Here is a 20,460-nt window from a genome sequence, read left to right as displayed (position 1 = left end):
AGGGTAATAACAGGCCTGCGTCTGATGAGGAGGACAGAGGCACAGCATTTCTCTTGTGGTTGCTAGCTTCTTGACTAGAAATTAAGCTAAAATATTTTTTCTCTGATGTCTCATAAACCTGATGGGTGAATTAAAACAAAATGAAGCCATCTCCCGTACTTTGAGAAACCAGTAGATCATGGTTGTTGTTGAACATTTTTTAAAAGACAGCATCCTGATTTAATAACATACAAGCGTTTTTTTGTTTTGCCAAATCAGATTTTAATTGGAGTGAGAGAAGCAAAAAGAAACATAAAGATCTTTTTATTTGTACTAAAAATCAAATAGAGACAAAGTGGAATGCAGACATTTGTCAAAATGATTATATACAGTATTTATGCACTGCATACTTGTAAGCAATATTCCTTACGTAAAATGCAAATGTCAGATAGAGTGGATACTGGTGATGTGTCAGCACTGACAACTCCTGATGAAATGTTGGGACAACCCAGTGGAGACTGTGGCCATTTTTTTAGAAAACATAATTTGCCATGTTTGCGTGAGATCAGGCTGTTTTTCTTCCTCAGCTTCTCCTCTGACGTCACTCTGCAGCTGATGGGACCAGCCCCTTCTTGGCACCATGGTGGTAGTGACTCTCCAGCTTCCCTGTGAGAGAAAGGGGGTGAAGGGGAGAGGTGGGAGGGGAGAGAAGATGAAGGGATGAATCAAAACACCATCAAAGGGACAGAGTGACCTTTCTGAGAGCTCAAGGCCTGCTGATTAGAGGCGGCCTCAGGTAGACAGTGGATAGTAAGAGAGACGGAAAGAGACTGGGCAAGAGAAAGAGAGAGAGAGAGAGAGAGACAGAGAGATGATGAGGTAAAGGATCAATGAGACGCACAATAGAGAGATATTAAACCTTAGCCTTTGCTGGCAGCAAAATAAAGTGTCTTTTAATTCAGTTGTATATATTTACATTCAGTATAATCCAACGGTGACAAAGACCAAACATACAAAGGATCACAAAATATGCTGTTGAAAAAATAAAGAATAATATGTAAAGTTTTTAAATCTTATACATATTCCATACATACATATTACAACAAGACAATTCAGTCACCCAAAGCTGTCATCAAGTGGTGGAAAGTAACTCAGCACATTAACCCAAGTTCTGTACTTAGCACAGTTTGGAAGTACTTCTACTTTACTGCTTACAATCTTCATAGACTGTAATCTGGAGAAGGCCTGACTGGCCTGACGGTGTACAAGATCATATCATCGGCATAAAATGGACACTGCAGTGAAAATAAATACTATTTATGTGTACGGTAGATAGAAGGGGGCTAATACTGATCTTTGTGGGACACCTTAATCAACCATCTTGATCTGAAGCCATTTGAAACAACGGTCTGAACTCTTGCAGAAAGACGCGATGTGCACCAGATGTAAACCGAATCATCACCACCAACGGAAAGCAGGAGAAGGGAAAGTGCAGTATGAGTAGTAACTAATTATCATTACACTATACAGTCATTTGTGAGTGCACTCCATGGATGTATCCAAGAAATGTTAATGCCTGTGCATGTTTCTTAGTGTGCCAAGAATGTAACAGTCAACGATTCTTTCATTAATCCTTTTGGATCTTGTAGCTGAGCCAGTGAACAGCACCTGCACAAACTTGCAGCAAGAATTTCCATGGTTATAATTTGTTGCTCACTAATTCATGTGAACCTCAGATGGAGATGTTTACAAAGATGAAAAAAGCTGAGAATCTCAAAGAGGGGTTTTATCAAGTTGCTATTTATAAAAATGCTTGTAGCAATGTTGTGTAAATAAAACCCTTGCAGCCACTGACTGGAGCTGACCTCCTAATCTACTGTAACCACCACTTTTCTCTCTCAATACAGCATTATGAAGAGCAATCACATTTCAAATTCTAGATATAATAGAGCACATTCTCGCAAACTACTGTCGGCTGCTTTGTCCTTTTTCGGTGCAGAACAACCTCTGCTGGTTTTCGATAACCTGTGTTGACCACCATCCTCGACTGCAAGGCAAAAAATAACCCTCCGTCTCTCTGCCGAACACAAGCCTCCCGCTTGTCAAACCACGGCATTAGCTGGCAATGTTCCCCATGGCTGAGGCAGAGGAAAAAATGATGCAAGTGTGACAGGCAGGGGTGGTGGTTGTCACTTGTGCTTTCTTTCCCTGTTGTCACGTTATGGCGGAACTCTGTGGGTAGTAGCAGCATTAACAAGTTGTTTAGGAGAGGTACTGTTTGCTCACCGTTTCCAAGCCTGTCTGAATGGCTGTCAGCGTGTGTCTGTTCTGCCAGGAGCAAGTGATTCCTCAGCGTGGGAACACCTCTGTAATTTTTGGGTGAACGCTGCCAAAAGGTTATCCAAGATTACCTCAGTGATAAATCCACCACAACAGAAATGCATCATAGGTTAAAAAAAGCTTTTTGAAACATTCAGCAGATAAGGCCTAAGAGTAGTTCCACTCTAGTGTGTATTCTAGGCGAAAATAAATATTAGATGTTAAGAGCCCAATAACTATATCATAAAATACTGAGATGGCAGCTGAACTCCGGAGAGCCAGAGTCAGAGTGGTGTTGTGCCAGCATAAGCTGACTTTTTTTTTTTTTCTGGGAAGAAAAACATAGTGCAGCAACTACTAACTACTCTAACTTGTTCAGCCCTTTCTTGCTTCGCTTTGGGTGTTGTACGAGTGAAACCTGGAGTCATTATGGTTGAAAACTGGCTTGCTTGCAGTGGCTTGCTGAAAAAACAAACAAACCAAAAAAAGGAACAGGAACAAAGATATTTACGCCTCAATACTACATAAAAAAAGATGTAACCATTCACAACAAAAGGTGAAATCTTTTATTTTTAGTACTTGTAATGACTGACATTGGCCCTCTGGCTTCCTTCAAGTCTACCACGCATAGATATCAGCAGTGATGACTAACTCATACTATGTTATGTTAAAAAATCTGCAATATCCAATCAAATTAAGAAAACGTAGATTCCCTTACACGACACTAAATTTGCAGACATTACTTCAAGTACTCTACTTGAGGTAATGCCTCACTCTAGGTCTACTCCACCCGTGAGCAGCTCAACAACCGACACTGACATATGACCTTCTAAAGATTGTTGTAGCGAACATGTTAGCAAACGGTTGTCTATTTACACTTCCAGCAGACATCGAGCAATCTTGGCTTTTATCAAAAGTCATCATCACCTGGCAAATGCAAGTTCAAATATTCACTGTCTCCAACTCCTGAGGGAAATATCTGTCTCCTTAGCTGCTATATGCGCCACTATCTTCACCAGCTAAATCGCTAACTGTCTCTCTTCCATTAAATGCAGGGAAGGTAACTAATGGTTGGTTTTTAGAACCTTTTCACTTAAAACAGCCGCAGTGCTGCGACCGAAACTACACTGGTGGTGAGAGTGAACGAAACCAGCTGGGGCCGGAAAACCAAAACAATAAGATGGAGAAAGATTTCAAGCTCTGTAGAGCTGAGGTGAACTGCAGAGTTGGGTGATAATTCTCTGTGGGTTCGTAACTACGAGTGACCCCTTTCACCTGCAAGTGGTTATGTGATCTGTTGTTAAATTAAAAATCGTGATTATAGTCACTTTAGGAATACAAATTGACCTCTGATAAAACTTGAGTTGCAGAAAATATTTAAACTACCTTAGAAAACTTCCTCAAATACTGTAGTTTTTTTAAAATCTTCCTCAGTTTGTTTCTTTTATCCCCTAAAAATCTCATAGTTAGATAACAAAACCATATTTATCAACAAAAACAGCACATTTAAAGCTATCTAGAGATCAGATTTACTTGTGTTTACTTTTCCAAGTCAAGTTTGCGCCTTTCAATGGGTCACTTAGTAAAGTCTTCTTTTTCGTTGATTGAGTCATTTTCACTTTGATCAGTCTACTTCCTCAGTGCTTGCGCTTAATTACAGCCAAAAAAAAAGACAATTTCAGTAATTAGCTGTCACGTCAGTTATATCACCATAGCAATTTCAGAGTATTTACATTGCTTAAAGGACTGAATGTTGGAAACCACTTAGTGTTTTTTTCTATTGCAGGGTAACAATTGGAGAAGAGACCTTTGGGCAATTTCTGAACTCGTTAAAATACATCCTTAAGTGGAACATGGAAAAATAGAGGTCTTTTGCCACGGTTGACCAAGGACAACCGCACCAACAAACAGAACAGTAAGTGGGCCTTGTTGTCATGACTGTCAGCGGTAGTATTCTCTGATTGTATGAACAAGTCAGACTCATTATATTCCCCAGGAAAGTCAGTCCAGCAGTGTTACATATTCCATGTGTGAAGGCGACTTTTGTTAATGGCTCTGGAGCTGCTGAGCTGTCGCATTTCAGAGTAGTTGCTGCGGAGCAGAGAGAGCTGGAGGGAATGCAAGCAAAAGAGGGGGGGAAGGGGGTGAGTGAAGGAGTGGGTGGAAAAAACAGAACGACAGCAAAAATGAGACAGAAGGGATGAGGATAGGGACAGAGACAGGGAGGGGTAATGGGAGAAAGGGATACAGATAGGAGGAGGGCAGGAGAAGTAGAGAGAGGGAGAAATAGAAAGGCTTGCCCATCGATTGACTGAGATAATTTCCCATTGATTGCTGCACTGTTTGGAGATTGCTGGAGAAAGGTTTATTGCCCACACGCTGCAGCTGGGGAGGAGGCCATAAAATAAGCACAGGTTGTCTGCAGAGGGCTGGCTCTCCATCATCAAGACTGTAAAACACACACTCACAGTCACGCAGATGCTCATACAAACACTACACTTGGATACTCTCCTTACATATTCACAAATACAACTGCAAGCATACTATTCCCATTACACTTAATGGGAGAAAACAGCTCATCACTGATGGAAAGCAAACTCACATAATCCCTTGGAAATCACGGGGCAGTAGTGCAAAGAGTATTTATTAGACTGAAAAAGATCCACTGACATCCTCCCTGACATCAATAACATGCAGCCCCATCAGCTTCCTTGCAAAAATAATCACTAGAATAATTTGCTGGTTGCTACTTCTCTTTCTGTGAGAGTAACTAGCTACGCACAGAAGAATAAAAGGGCTGGATTTTGTATGCTATTTTTTCATTACACACCAGTCCCAATGCACCTGGATAATAAACCCAGAACAGCTATGCATGTACTCTTAAACCACATGTCGATACACCTACTGATGGCACAGTTTGACATGAGGAAAATTACTTCATGCCTACAAATGATGACACAGAAAAGTAAAGTTAAAAGTGGAGCACCACCAGCTCTGTGATCGAATGCAACACCCTCAACAGTATCTGTTACACTAATCCCCAGTGGGCCCCAACAATAACCAATTCAGAGTCTATTACAAGTATCCTGCCAGTAGAGTAAAAAAAACTAAATGGCAGGATCTAAGGGTTTGAATTCACACATGGTGTCAAGGAATAGATACTTGCCGACTTCCCAACCCTGTCCATGGCACTCAGCCCCAAGCCCATTCATTCATGATGAAGAAATACATCTTTAAAAACTCTCGACAAATGTACAGGTTCATTTTTAAACAAGGTTCAAGAGTCTACAGTCAGAACGCCAATGCTAACATGTTGATGTTTAAGTTTCTTTAGGTTAACGGCTTACCATGTTCACCATCTTAGTTTAGCTTATTAGTATGTTAACAATTGCTAATTAGCATTGAACACAAAGTATAACCGAGGCTGATGGGAATGTTTTACTAGTGCTACAGAAAAAGCCTGATGATCACCAAAGTCAGTAGGCTACATCATCAGGGAATCATGAATGTGTAACAAGGTTTGTGCTAATCCTTTCAGTAGATGTTGAGTTATTTCTTTGACTTGCTGGTGGTGCTAAAAGCAGAAGTTAGGGTAGTTATCAAAGTTATTAGTATTCAGTCTCTGGCCATCAAGAATCTCTGTACAAAATTTTATGGAAATCCATCCAATAGCTACGGTGAAATTTCACTCAAAACCACAAACGTTAATCAATGAAATAGGTGTTGAGATAGTTCACTCTGGACCACAGTGGTGGACTTAATGACCCACTGACATTGCCATCCACTGAATCACACCACTAGCGTAGCTGAAAAAGGTCAAGTAATTTGCTGCACCAGCTGGACAATGTAATTGCTCAAGCACCTGTGGATTAATACACATTTTCTTCACAAGCGAGTATTCACGGCACCAGGCTGGCATATGCTGTACTGACTCAAAATAATTGTACGTGGGAAGGAACATGTCACCAAATGCAACAGTGTGGGTCACTCATGTGGTTTTAATAGTTTTTGGACAACAATGGAGCTCTATGACAGAGAGGAATAAGCTCTATCTTTAGCTTTAGCTACACAGGCAGTACTTATTAGTAGGACTGATTTATTATTCATTTTTTAGTCTTCATGGGATTTGCCTACAATAAGAAAAGTATAGCCACCTTTGTCTTTCAATATGCAATAAGAATTTAGTGTACTTTATAAACCTTGCAACAGTCAATACAGCTAAAATATTCCTGTATTTCAGTAAGCACGATTGGTCCAATGGTTTTGACGATGGAGTGATAGAGCCTCCAGTTCATGATAAATCTAATAGTATTTTTTTAGACTTAATTCTGACTTCAGCTCAGCAACACTGCCCTTTTATCTTTTTTTTTCCTTATCTGGCCTCAGCTTAGTACACCTCCAGCTGAAGTCATTCTGCACGCGTAACCAAGCCGACAGCCTCGAGCACAGCAGGAAAATGGATGTGTACAAAACCCTTGGTAGCCAGGGGAGAACAGCAAGAGAGGAGGGGAAAAACTGCCTGGATTCCCATCTTGCTGTTAGTCACACCTAATTTACATTCCCTTCTTGTGCTGCCGAGCTGGTGAATTTACAAGTGGATAGAGAAGGTGCTGTTTGAGACTTGTGTTGGCATGCTGGTTGCAAGGGGTTAGGGAGAGGCATCAACCCTGCTTCCCACTGCAGAGAAAACAGTCTCTCTCCATCTCTCGGCCTACCCAAACCCCCCTGCCTGAAGCTGTTTTCACAGACACTGAGGGGCTGTAATGGCTGAGTGATTTCTCCAACCAACGGCGTGCTGTTGAGCGGGTTTAGTCACGCACATAACAGTTCGTCAAAACTTGCTAGAGAACCAGTGTCTGACAAGTTGGCACAGCAAAGGTGGTGCTGGTTGGTAGGCAGATGTGGAGCAGTGAGGACATGATGATAGCTGGTTTTTAATCAGTATTCCTAAAAATTCCATGTAATCTAGAGCATAGATTGTACCTGATATTGGTTCACTGTACAAGACTTCTTTTATTTAATATTTTTTTGAGATGTACTAGGCTTTGTTTCATCTAATACATTTTAAGAATAAGCCCACAGTTTGAATAAGTATGTGAATTCATGATGGCCCTGAATTAACATGATTTTAGATAATGAATAATTTGAATCATTAATCTGAATTGTACTGGCTATAATTTGTGAAATGTAGTTTATGTGTGCTATTCACTCGGGGCCACAATATATGATTTAAATTCGCCCACATTTCACCATGAGAGGCAACTGTTTCTTAATGGATTTATAGCAATCTTAGTCATCTACACTCAAATGGTTACATTAGCATATCAGGGATTTTTGCTATGGCAAGCTAATATGGAGAGAAATGAGTCCCAATAATGGTGACAAATAGACTGTATTTAAAGATATTTGGCTAGCTACAGCTAGGTGGTGGACTTCTGCCGGGGACAACAGTCAGACCAGACAGAAATTAATCATGCCCCAACAAGTAAGCCATGGCGGGGCATCCAGGTGGATTATTCTCTGCAGTGAATATAAACTAAGCCAGCAGTTTAAATCAAAACGTGCATGACTTGCAACATTATGAGCTCAATATCTCACGTTAGTTATGTCTGCTAGGTAGATATGCTGTATCTCTCTATGGACACGGTGGTCAGTGAATTTGAAGTTGCCAAAGTTGAAGCCACATGACACCGGAATATGCCATGTAAAGATACTTAATTATTAATCATTGTCTAATCATAGGGTTATGAGCTGTGTAATAATTTGGAAAAAAACACCATTCCCATTTTGAAATCACACACAATGCACTGAAAAGCCAGACATCCAAGTTTTTCACCAGCACTTAAGTGCTGCATGTGGATCAAGGGCTGTGAAAATAGTCTCAAAACTCCACATACAACTGTAATCCACGTGTGACCGGCGATCCATGCACACACATTTAACAATCTGTAAATAACTGCAAAGGAACCTCACAAATAGTTTTAGATATTTATATGCACTCAAAGCTTTTCTGATCAGATCTATGAACTTGAAGAATAAAATATATATGTAAAATACAAATTTTTATTCAAAGTGTGGTGTATTTATGTGTAAAATTGTTATACATTAGTTCAAATTGTTTGGTATTGGTATTTGTTTATGGATTGGAGAATGCTTTTCTGAACACCATAAATTACCCACAAATCATCATACACATTTGTAAATCTTTTTTTTGGGTTTTAGATTATGCATTTGTCACCATTATTGAGACTAACTTATCTTTATAAGCTAAATGTCACCCAACTGCACAGAAGAAACTGTTGCAGTTTGCTAATGAACAGTGACAAAATTACCAATGTGAGGAATCTGGAGGAAAAATTAAATCAGCAAAGCGTTTGGAGCTCTTCCCATTTTCACTCCAACACGCAGCTGGCTAACGGCTGCAGAAAATCAGATTGTCAGTTTCAGAGAGTTACAAAATTGACTGATGAAAACCATCTCAAGCTGACAAACTGAAAAGCAGTTTTCCCACTCCCCTCAGTCTGTCCGAACAGTGCTTTGTTATTGACAGCTTATATTTGAAGGGTCAGCTGTTCAGACATTTGGACGAGCATGCAAAAACCTGAGTGGGTTGATCCGCAACAGCTTCGGTGTTCGAGAGCTTCTAGATGAGGTATAAACCTAAGCTGCTCATCGGCATTTAACGGAAGACTTCAGTTGTTTTGGTCACCTTGGAAATGCAGATCTTTGTAAAGGTTTGATTGACAGGCAGGGTTTTTCTCTAAATAAACTACAATTCTATACCCTGCCAATTAACGCTAAACTAAAATGCAAATTGAGACAGAGAAAAGTGGAACCTGGGGGAAATGTTCAGTGTATAAATGTTTTGTATACAATCAACACCTGCAGTTTAATAACTGTGAGTTCCTACACCGCAGAGATAAACAATACACAGATTGTGATTATTTAGAGGGAAAGAACACGGTTGGCAGTATTCAGTTTAATTGTGTGTGAGCTTCAACCGAGAGTTAGACATTAGTGTCACACGGCATACATATTGATTACATGCTGGAGGCTATACTGGGTGTAAAAATAAATACATCGGCCTATATTAAATGATCATTGCTCAGGCTACTGTTGACATTGCAGTTACAGTTAAAACTTCTTGTCTTAAACATTTTGTTCAATTGTGTTCATGTTAGATTTACAGGCCACAACACAAACTCAGTGCTGAATTTAATGGACTTCAAAATTGTTAATCCTCTCAGACCTGATATCATGGCTCACATCTGCAGTCACTTGGTTCTAACAGGTGTCTCTCGCAATCTCTCACTCCACATTCGCACCGCAAGCATACATGATAAACACCTTCCCAAAAGTTGCTTAAATTACTGTGGAGCTGGACAACCAGGAACGCTCAGCTGACATGTGAACAGTTTAAAGTCTGTCAGCCAAAGAATGCTGGACATGACTGCAGCTTTTGGAGTCGCTGACCGTCAACGGCCAATCAGATATCCTGGGGAGTACAAACTGAAAGTTTATTGCAGTCTACTTTATCTATTCAGTCCTGTGGAAATACATAATAAATGTTTCAAAAACTGCTTACGTCAGTTTAAGAAATTGATATTCATCGTAGTTTTTGTTTTTAGATTCATGGGCTCTTAATAGTATTTAACTGCCGTTTCTGTCCCAAAGTCTCCCGAAAAACTACTAAAACAGTAAAAAATACATTATTTAAATGTTTAAAGCTTTGAAGATGCATGAGAATACTGCACATTCTTCTTTTAATTTCAAGCAGACTAAGCACGGGAAGTGAATTGCTGCCTCCCCCCGGTTAAAAACAGAATTGATGTACATGATTATTTGCATGTAGAGCGGGGGAGGTGAGCTCCTATCACAAGTGGTCACTCGAGAAGTATGTGGAGACGCATTCTGATGCCAGGTGTGAACTGACGTACTTGGAGCTGTCCACTTGTGATCAGATCACCCAAGATGCATCTTAATGCCAGGTATAAACAGGGCCTTGGACACTTCTGAAAGATGAGATGGAGATTTCATTCTCCTGCAATTGAGAGGCTGAACTTGCAAGCAATAAAACGCAACCTTGTTCTGTTCAGCTCACTTAGGGGTTTGCTGCTACAGCCTTATTTTGTCTGGTAGGACCAGTAGCCTTGGGTGGGTAATATTAATAAGTAACATTAAATTAGATATTGACGTGTAACTGACCTTACCAAGTCTACCAGTTTGTTCACTTTATGAATTCCTCTCAACTTGCTATCGTTGTCCTGTTTTCAGACTAAATTTAAGTATTTACCATTATTCCATAATTGCCACTTGTGCCCACAGTGGCTGCTGTTCATCAAAACCTACATAGTTAAGTGTTTATATTTTGACTTGTATGGAGACTGTTTGGGTGATAAATAGACTTTAAGTTAAAGTTGGGTCTTGCTTCAAATTCTACTGAGCATTCAGTTTACTTCATTTGCTAGCACAAATGGTACAAGTGAGAATGATTACAAGGGGTTCTTTATTATTGAAGTTTGTTTTATTTATTTTCCTTTTGAGCAACTATTGGTGTTAAGTAACAGACACACCAAAAGACAAACTATTACAAACAAATAATGTAATGCAGAAGAAGAAAAAGAGATTTTTTAAAAAGATTTTACAATTTTGCTTGGAATTTGCTCACATACCAGTTCCTTTTGAATACAAATGAATGAGGATTTCTGTCATGGCGCCACTGATTCTTTTTGAAGAATGCTGTTAGTCGACCATCACCAGCTGGAAAGAAACACTGGTAATGGCTTTTCATCCACAATTACTGGGAAACCTGTAATGACTAATCTAGAGGGTTTATTAGTCACTGGGAGTTGCCCATACTAATGTGCTGTAACAGAAAGAGCAGGTTTCCCCTGCAGCCACAAGTGATTCTTGAAAATAGTGCCAGAGTCTCACAGCTTATCAATCACTTCTCTCATGCTGCTGCAGAACACTGCCTATAGTCTATAGTGAGGACTGGGGCTTAACAGTTGTAATAAAACATCCTGGGAAAAAAACTTCACATATTGAGACGATTTCTTCAACAGATATTTTGCAAACACAGCTCTGAATTTAATAAGATTTTTTGGGGGAAAATTTCAGAACATGATATCACATTAACCGTTTAGGAATTACAGCCATTATTATACATAGTCCATCCATTTTCAGAGGCTCAAAAGTAATTGGACAATTGACTTACAATCATGACAAGGTGTGGCCTGTTCCCTTGTTATTTCGTGACAAATTAATTAAAAGGTCTGGAGTTGATTACAAGTGAATTTGCATTTGGTAGCTGTACATGGGAACTCTCAATATGCGTTCCAAAGACATGTTGATTCAAGTGAAGGAGGCCATCATTAGGCTGAAAAAAACAAAACAAACCTATCAGACAGATGGCAGAAACTTTAGCAGTAGCCAAAATCCACAATTTGGTATATTTTTAAAAAGAGGGAATCTACTGGCAAGTTCAGTGACACCAAAAGGCCTGGAAGACCACGGATGACAACTATAGTGGATGATCGTAGGATTCTTTCGTTGGTGGAGAAAAACCCCTTTACGACATCAACCAGGTCAAGAACAGTCTTGAAGAGGAGGGCATATCACTGTTAAAGTCTACAATCAAGAGACGCTGTCATGAATGTAAATACAGAGGCTTTACAACAAGGTGCCAACCACTGGTAACACGCAAGAACAGAGAGGCCAGATTAGACTCTGCCAGAAAACATTTAAAAAATCCCGCCCAGGTCTAGAACAAGATTCTTTGGAAATATGAAACTAAGATTAACTTGCGCCAGAATGATGGGAAGAGAAGAGGATGGAGAAGGAAAGGAACAGCTCATGATCCAAAGCATACCACATCATCTGTCAAACATGGGGGAGGCAATGTTATGGCATGGGTATGTATGGCTGCCAATGGAACTGGGTCATAGGTGTTTATTGATGATGTGACTGCTGACAGAATTAGCAGGATGAACTCTGAAGTCTATAGGGCTATACAATCTGCTCAGATTCAGCCAAATGTTGCAAAACTGATAGGACGGTGCTTCACGGTACAGATGGATAATGACCCAAAACATACTATGAAAGCAGCCCAAGAGCTTCTCAAGGAAAACAAATGGAATAATCTTCAATTGCCAAGTCAGTCACCTGACCCTCAACCCAACCGAGCATGCTTTTCACTTACTGAAGACAAAACTGAGGGCTGAAAGACCCACAAACAAGCAGCAGCTGTAGCCGGATGCAGTAAATGCCTGGCAAAGCATCTCATTGGAGGAAACTTAGCATTTGGTGATGTCTATGGGCTCCAGACTTCAGGCAGTCATTGACTGCAAAAGATTTTCATCCATGCTTTAATCCTTATATTTATAATTATATTTGTTTATTCAGTTACTTTTGAGCCTGTAAAAAATGGAAGGACTATCTATAAACATGCCTGTAATTCCTAAACTGTTAATACGATATTTTTGTAAAAGCCACTGAATTAAGGCTGAAAGTCTACACTTCAATTACATCTTGATGGCTTCGTTTCAAATCCATCATGGTGGTCTACAGAGGCTAAATTACCAAAATTGTGTCACTGTCCAAATACTTATGGACCTGACTGTATCTAAAGCATCCCTGATTTTATCTAAACTGATCCTTGTCAATCAGTGTAATAAACACAGCTTACAACATTTCAGATTTGAAAGCTTTGGTATACACAGACTTCAGTAGGCAACAGTTGAGGTACTATAACATTTCTCCATTAATAATCTGTGGTAAACTATCTTATACTGTATCGTAAATATGGTTGAACTTTTAATGGTTTAACTAAATGAGTTTAACCAAGAATACGCCACTAGCTATAAGAGGTAATCTTTGTAAGTGGGCACGAGTAATAATTAACTTGGATGTCTCAAAAAATTGACTCACTCAAGATAACAAGCAATCTCTTTTTTCATTTCCATTTTCCCAATATCACTACAATCTATCATGCATTACCCGTGAAGGCTCACAGTTCATTAGACCATACTGAAGAATCCAGAAGCCATATTGAACTCACAAAAAGGCCCATTTAAACTAACTTGAACATAATAAGAAATCTGAAGGGTTATCAGTTACTTGCAAGTTATAAATGTGATTTCCAGAGGTTTGTTGAGTTCTGGTAAGTTGTTCCAGAGCTAAGGGGTCAACTGCGAGTATTTATTTCTTTGATTGTGGCTTCACAATCATCAAAATAGCTTAACCTAATTGTTGAGCTTCTATATTAAGTAAGTTAAATATTTTGTAATGTAAGGAAGAAACAAGGCAGGCCTCGATTAAAAAGAAGCATACAAAATGCAAACATATATTTCATATTTCACCAAAAGATTGTGTTCAAACTGAAATTAGTGAGATTATCCATTGCACTTCTCGGTTCATTTCCTATAAATGCCGATCATCAAAATATTATGATATACTGTATAATTTTGGCCTCAACTCATTAAATAACAGAGGAAAATTGGGCTGTGCTCATTGATCATTTCAGCAAATGCCCAGATACGACATATATGACTATGATCAAGAGACAAAGCCTTGTAGTGCTTGTAGGATTTATGACTCTTGTCCATTAAGAGTAACTTTGACATGGGAAACTGCCATTTGCTTCCCATGTTCTACAGACAGTCAACACTGGTCAGTGATTGGTGCCGATGACTGTTCCCTAACCTTAACCAAGTGGTTTTGTGCCTAAACCCAAACAAACCTTAATCATAGTGATGTCAAGTCAGAAAATTGATTTGTTTTTGCAATTGTCATTTGTAACGGTTTTGGAAGATGCCTAAAAATGATGATGTCCTGCTGGTGGAGGCGTCAGATTAGAAAACAGTCTGCTTTTCTGGAGGGCAGGTACAAACACTGTATTTTGTTGTTTAATTTGGAGGACTGGACATAATTGTGCTTTGTGGACAACATCTTTAGATCAAAATCACAGAAGTACAAACAGGTTAAATATTCTATAATTATGATGTTAGTTGATAGCTAGCTGAAAAAAACCTGCCAATCTTCTCCTTTCAGCTATCAAAATCAATCTATTGTCAGTCTGACATGAAAATGCTGGTGATGAGAAAATCTAGTATCCCAGTCAGACCTCTCATCACCCTTGAGGAAGCATTCACAAGAGTGAAAATGAGGGCAGTCATCCAGAAGATGTTTTATTCTTTTCACATTAGCTGCTGTCACATCTTCTTGTTAGAACAACATGTTATCACCAAAATCCTAATACAGGCAGCTACGGCAAAAACTCTAAAAGGGCTGTAACTTGTTAAAACAGATGTCTACTCTCAGCAAATTAGTAAGGAGAGTTTTCATATCACAGAGTTATAAAAAGAACTGCCTATTACACCTCGATTACAACGTTAGTCCGACAGAGTGAAATCGGGACAGACTGTGTCGAAATTATAGGTCAAAGGACTTGAATTTGTCTCTGAAATTTTGAAAGTTTTCTGAAATGTAACCCTCACAGATTTTTCTTTTCATAAAAGTAAAAAAAAAAAAAAGTAAAAGGTTTGGAGTTTGTGATACTTTTTTTTTCCTTTATGGAGCAAATGATTAATCGATGAATTGAGAAAACAACCAGCAGATTAGTAAATAATGAAAAAAAATTGCTGATTAGCTAAAGCTCTACTTAGAGTTAAAAATGTCATTATTAATATTATTACTTAGGACCACAGTTCTAACAAATAAAATACCAGTAAAATGATGTCTTAATTCGAACAAATGTTACACACACTCCAACAGAGACTACAATTAAACGTCCTTTATGCCTAATTATGGATAAATTGGGTGCGATGTTTATAGTGTTAGCGTTTCATTCCTGCTTTCACACTACATCTCCATTTCTTACAATTCCATTAATAATTCATCCTCTAGAGACAAGAAAATCTCTTGTCAAGCTATACACACTCCGGTGCTGAGGGCTTTAAAAGCTACTTAAATCCTCAGTAGCCACAATGTCAAAGGGACAATATATGAAGTGTAGCCTACTTTTTTTTTACAGGCGCAATGGGACTCTGAAAAGGTGAATACAGTCATGTTATTAAAAAGGGTCCTTATGAAGCGGCCTTGGCCACATCTAATTAGAATGTAAATGTAGTGTGGGCTGGGGATGGATCACAGAGGATAGACATTGGCATTTAGATTATGCTGAGACTAGATTACTGATGACACTTTGTGTTGGTGAGATAGCCTTTTTGAGAGGGGCTTGGCAACTGACTAATTGTGTTTCACCACTAGCAATGTAGTCCGCTGCTAATCTATCGCTGGTAATTAACAAGAGGGAAGGGAAGGGAGAGGTATACTGTCCTGTATGCACAATACAAACAATCCTCAACAACACCAATACTAAACACACACATACGTAAGCGTATACAGTATGTGCTCAAATGTACACACTCAGGCAATCTTTCACCTCTTGTACATTTTACTAGATCCAAAGAATGAAGCGCCTTCTTTGCACTAAGCCAAGACTCAAGGCTACTAAGTAGAAATCCTCTCACCTCCCTACAATTCCTCATTGAGGGCATATGCCATGAACAGAGCAGCTAGGACCAAACAGAAAACCAAAGACAGAATGGAGACAGTGGAGAGAGAAGGAGAGGGGAAGAGAAACAGAGAGAACAGAGAGGGAAGGAGGGTGGGTGCACAGAGAGGGAGAGTAGAATGGAATAAATTGAAGCTGATCTGGTGCTCTGCATTCTGAGGAGGCTGGATTTCCATATCTGTGCAGCGGTGCAGAGGGAGAAATGTGTTGGTGCTGACAGCAAGCTGAATATCTTAAACCTCCGCTGACACCCCTGCAGGCACTCTCTCCTCACACACATTGATACAAGGTGGAAGGAACACAGTCACAAAATCACACACACACACACACACACACGCACACGCACACACACACACACGCACACACACAAACACACGAAGAGACACACTAGACTTAAGGTCAGGAGATGGGAAGCTTTGTGCATTGCTTTTTTCCTGCACAGTGATGTACAATAGTGCTTGTTGTTTAACAGTCAACTCAAGTACAAGACTCATCTCTGGGGAAAGGAATCAGTGAGGCAGGACATTCTCTGCTGCCACTCAGAGAAATAACTATTCATATGTGTATATGTGTATATATACTGTTCATTCATATATATATATTCATATATATATATATATAATTCATATATATATATATATATATATATATATATATGTATATACATTCATATATATATATACATATATATATATATATATATACTGTTCATTCATAATATATATGTATAATTAGTGTGTAGGATATAAAAATGTGTACCTCATTGCATGTAGTAGTTTGACTCATAAATACCGTACTTTTGGACTCAACAGCTTCATTCACATTTGCACTTCAAATACTGGGCAATAAGCCATTTGAAAATCAAACTCTGTTCTATTAGTGGGAGGTAAAACTACTAAAACCAATGTAGTGCACGGCCAACAACCTTTTCTTGATTTCAGAGAAATACGTTGAAATAAGTGGCAAAAAAAAAAAAAAAAAAAAAAAAGCTTCTGAAGAAAACCAAGGATCTACTGTAACTTTGAATATATTATGTAAATATCATACCTTGGTTTCTAATCTAGGAATGCATATGAAGCAATATGCATTGGGAATTTTCCTAATTTAAAAAAAGAAAAACAAAACATGATTATTCAAATGTTGACTAAAGATACATTTTTACAGCTCAGCGGATAATTTCCCTCTTAAAGGAATGGTGGACATTTTGGGAAATATGCTTATTTGCTCTCTTGCTGGGAGTCAAATTAGAAATATTGACACCACTCTAATGTATGTAAATATATCGCTAAAGACTGCAGCCAGTTAGCTTAGCTTCGAATAAAGACTGGAAGTGGGAGGAAACAGCTAGCCTGGCTCTGTCCAAAGGTAACAACAGAGGTAATCTATTGGTATGTTTAAAGCTCACTTATTTAAAAAAAAAAAAAAAAAAAAAAATGAATAAGCATATTTCCTAAATTGTCAAAATATTCCTTTAAAGAGCTGTATTTTTGGGCTCTGCACTCTGTAGAAAAAAATGTACTATTATCTCATCACCGGTGGAAGCTTGGCAGTGGGTGTACAATAATGGTGGAACACTCTGAATCCATCAAAGTATGTCTTCATTTATGGATCTGCGATTTCTTCTCTGACCAAATGTAGCAGGAGCAGAAAGACAATAGACCAGAAAGAACAACATGAGTAGATTCTCATTATTGATTATGCAGCACTCTCGGAGAAACAACTGATATGTTGATTGCACCTTGCTAAATAATTTAACAAACTTTCATACTTGCATAGTTTTTGGAATAAGCACAGGTACCTAGTCCGCACATTTGAAGAGATTCAGTGCTTTTCAATGTGTTTCTTTCTGCCGGGTCCTTTCACAGGATAATATGACATCTTCACAAAGCCAGCATGAGGTTCCTTGCAGTATGTTTACATCTTTCAGATATTTGAGATCCTCAGTGGCTGAGTAGAAGAAAACCTCTCCCCTCGTAAGTCTTAGACAGGACATCTGATGGGGAGGAATTCTTCTTTTTGATAGTCAAATCCAAAGACGTTACACTTTGCCAGACTATCTTCATGCTGTTTATCATAAAAGCCCAGAGGGGGGTTTAATTTGGCAAGTTGTGTTCTTGTGCTGCCATCAACATCATTGTCTAATAGCCACCATCATTTCTGATTAATCTTACACTGCTCGAGGATTTATCTATCTGTGTGCTCCATGTGGTGCTGTACAGCTCAATAGGGAGAGCAGAGCACAAACACTGCCAGTGTTAGTGCTTCCACTCCCACTGCACATAATTCTTACTACTTGAGATAAAAGCCTATGCCAAATTGTGCGTGTGTTTGTGTTTCTGTGTGGATAAGAGTATGAGTTCTGACAAAATAATACCAGCTGGGGCTTTAAAAGTGACCAAACTTGTTTGTCATGTGTTTTTTTTTCTTCTTGTTTTCGGGTCCTTGCTAGGGGGCTGGAACACCCACGGCTAACACAATGACCAGCAAATATCAGAGGAATCCCCTGGGTCAGGTTAAGTAGCTCATTTAGCTCAAGGTTAAGTTAGCTCAGGATTATGTTTGGCTCTCTACAGGCTGGCTGTCTGCAGAGTGAAAGGAGGAAAAATGCTGATGGGCCTGTCAAATGTCGGAACGTATCCTGTCTACTGATGGGAAGAATGTGAATCGGTGAGAAACTGTGTGCGTACGTGTATGTACTTGTGCTTGTTACCGTGTATGTGTGCGTGTGAGTATGTTGAGGAGGGGCCGAGGGGGAGGAAAGGAAGCAGTAACACAGTGGACAAGCTCCTTGGCATGCCAGAGGCACGATGACATTGATCAAGCAGACCTCTCTCCATCAGTCTCCCTGACAGAGGTAACTGGATTGTTCATATAAATGGAAATTGAGCCATGTTATTCTCATGCGCACAGGCAGACACTCGGCACACAGATGAGTTCTTCCAAAAATAAATATACCTGCACGTGGGTGTGCACAAATAAGATCTGCAGCTTGACAAGGAAGCATGTGCATATATATGATTCATAAATGTCATGGGCACGACGACTCACAACAATACAGGGAAATCTATAGTGTTATTTGAAAATAAATGTACAGTGTAAAAAAACGTTTCCTCCAACGGTGTGTTTCTCTGTTATTCAGGCAAAAGGAACACTTCAAAGAGATGCAGAGCAAATAAACAGAGGGGGCCGGGGGAAGGGGACACGGGGTGAAGGAAGTAAAGCCCTTTCCTGATTAACGGTTGGCTGTTACGTGTACTATGATAACACTTACAGAGGCTAACATTTCAATAGAGCATGGGTGGCTGTGGAGGTGGGTGGAGTTGATAATTATGACAAATATGCCACAACATGCAATTAGCTCTCTTATATGCATCGTTTGTTAGCTTAGCAGCTTTCTGTGTCACACACTAATTACCCAACACCATTGTAGGCATGTGACAAATGCTCACTGCAAAGACACTGAATGTGCATGTGCTGAAGCCCTTTCATCATCTTTCATTATTTCAAAAGCTGTGGCAGGCATAGGTTACATGTTCATGTTTATTTTATCAGAAAGTCAGTGCAGATGATGATAGAGTTTCTTTTTAGAAATCATCAGAACTTTGCAAATGCTTTTAATGCTCCTCTCCTATTTTACTGTTTCATCAATGTGGACAAACTTAGAAGTCATCATCTCTAAAAATAGCTTGATACTTAATCAATTTAGCTCACCCACTGTTTGTCTACTTCAGCAATGAAGCAGGCTTAGCTGTGTGGCAGCAGATGCTATTGATTTTTTTTTGAAGAGTGGGGGTGGGAAGGCATTGAGGAGGCACGGCTAATGATGGAAATTTTCAGAATGGCTCCATGCTTTTACAGGGAGCTGTGTTAATGGTGGCTTCAGTCTGATGAATTATATAGTTATGTTGGACATGGTGTAACCTTCAGAAAAGACGAGGCATTGAGACAGGGCATCGGGCGGCATCAGCAGGGATGAGCTGGATATACAAACAGATTTATAATTGCTACCACATATTCCACTCTTGTCTGTGTCTAAGCTGAGCACGACAGGGGCACTGATATTTACTTCACAGTGCTAATAAGATGCACTGTTGCCTCTGTTTGTTTTAATGTGTAAATATTGATGTAGTTTGTGACAAGAGAAGGGAATACAAGAGTTTAGCCCAAATTCAGAGAGGACGCATGTGATTTACCAAAAGAAAAAGTTTTTTTTTCTCTTTTGAGACCTTATTATATTATTTTATTCCGGCAAATACTAAATTTGATACATGCGGAACAATAGGAAACAAACAACGTCTATTGATGATGTACCATGCATTGATGGGCATGTTATATTTTGTAGAAATAAAAAATGTACAGAAAAACCAGAAACAAGGTGATGTAATTTGATATTTTAGCACAACCAAAATAGTGTCACTGGTTAGAAGTTTTCAGTAATCTGTATAAGTGATAGTAAAACTAACAAAAGGACAAAGGATTCTTCCGAGACTCACATTTTGCCTCAAAGCTGGACAATTAAACGAGAGTAAACACTAGCCTCAACATATGTCAATGTCGCCAAGTGCTCGCTCATTGGGGAATGTTGG

General features: G+C 39.2%; 1 protein-coding gene across 2 annotated transcripts in view; it reads right to left on the bottom strand.

The window, feature by feature from the left end:
* Window positions 1–254: 254 nt before the first annotated feature.
* The window catches only part of trip4 (thyroid hormone receptor interactor 4), a 78,963-nt gene continuing 58,757 nt past the window's right edge, over window positions 255–20,460 (bottom strand). Inside the window, exon 12 of one of the 2 annotated variants that reach the window (XM_040123295.1) lies at window positions 255–645. In XM_040123295.1, the coding sequence (XP_039979229.1) occupies window positions 451–645 (195 nt within the window). In that variant the 3' untranslated portion in view covers window positions 255–450. The remainder of the gene's footprint in view (window positions 646–20,460) is intronic. The other variant, XM_040124257.1, reaches the window with a different exon arrangement.

This window comes from Xiphias gladius, chromosome 1 (assembly GCF_016859285.1).
Source record: "Xiphias gladius isolate SHS-SW01 ecotype Sanya breed wild chromosome 1, ASM1685928v1, whole genome shotgun sequence".
NCBI lineage: Eukaryota > Metazoa > Chordata > Actinopteri > Istiophoriformes > Xiphiidae > Xiphias > Xiphias gladius.
This window is presented reverse-complemented; position numbering and strand designations above follow the sequence as displayed.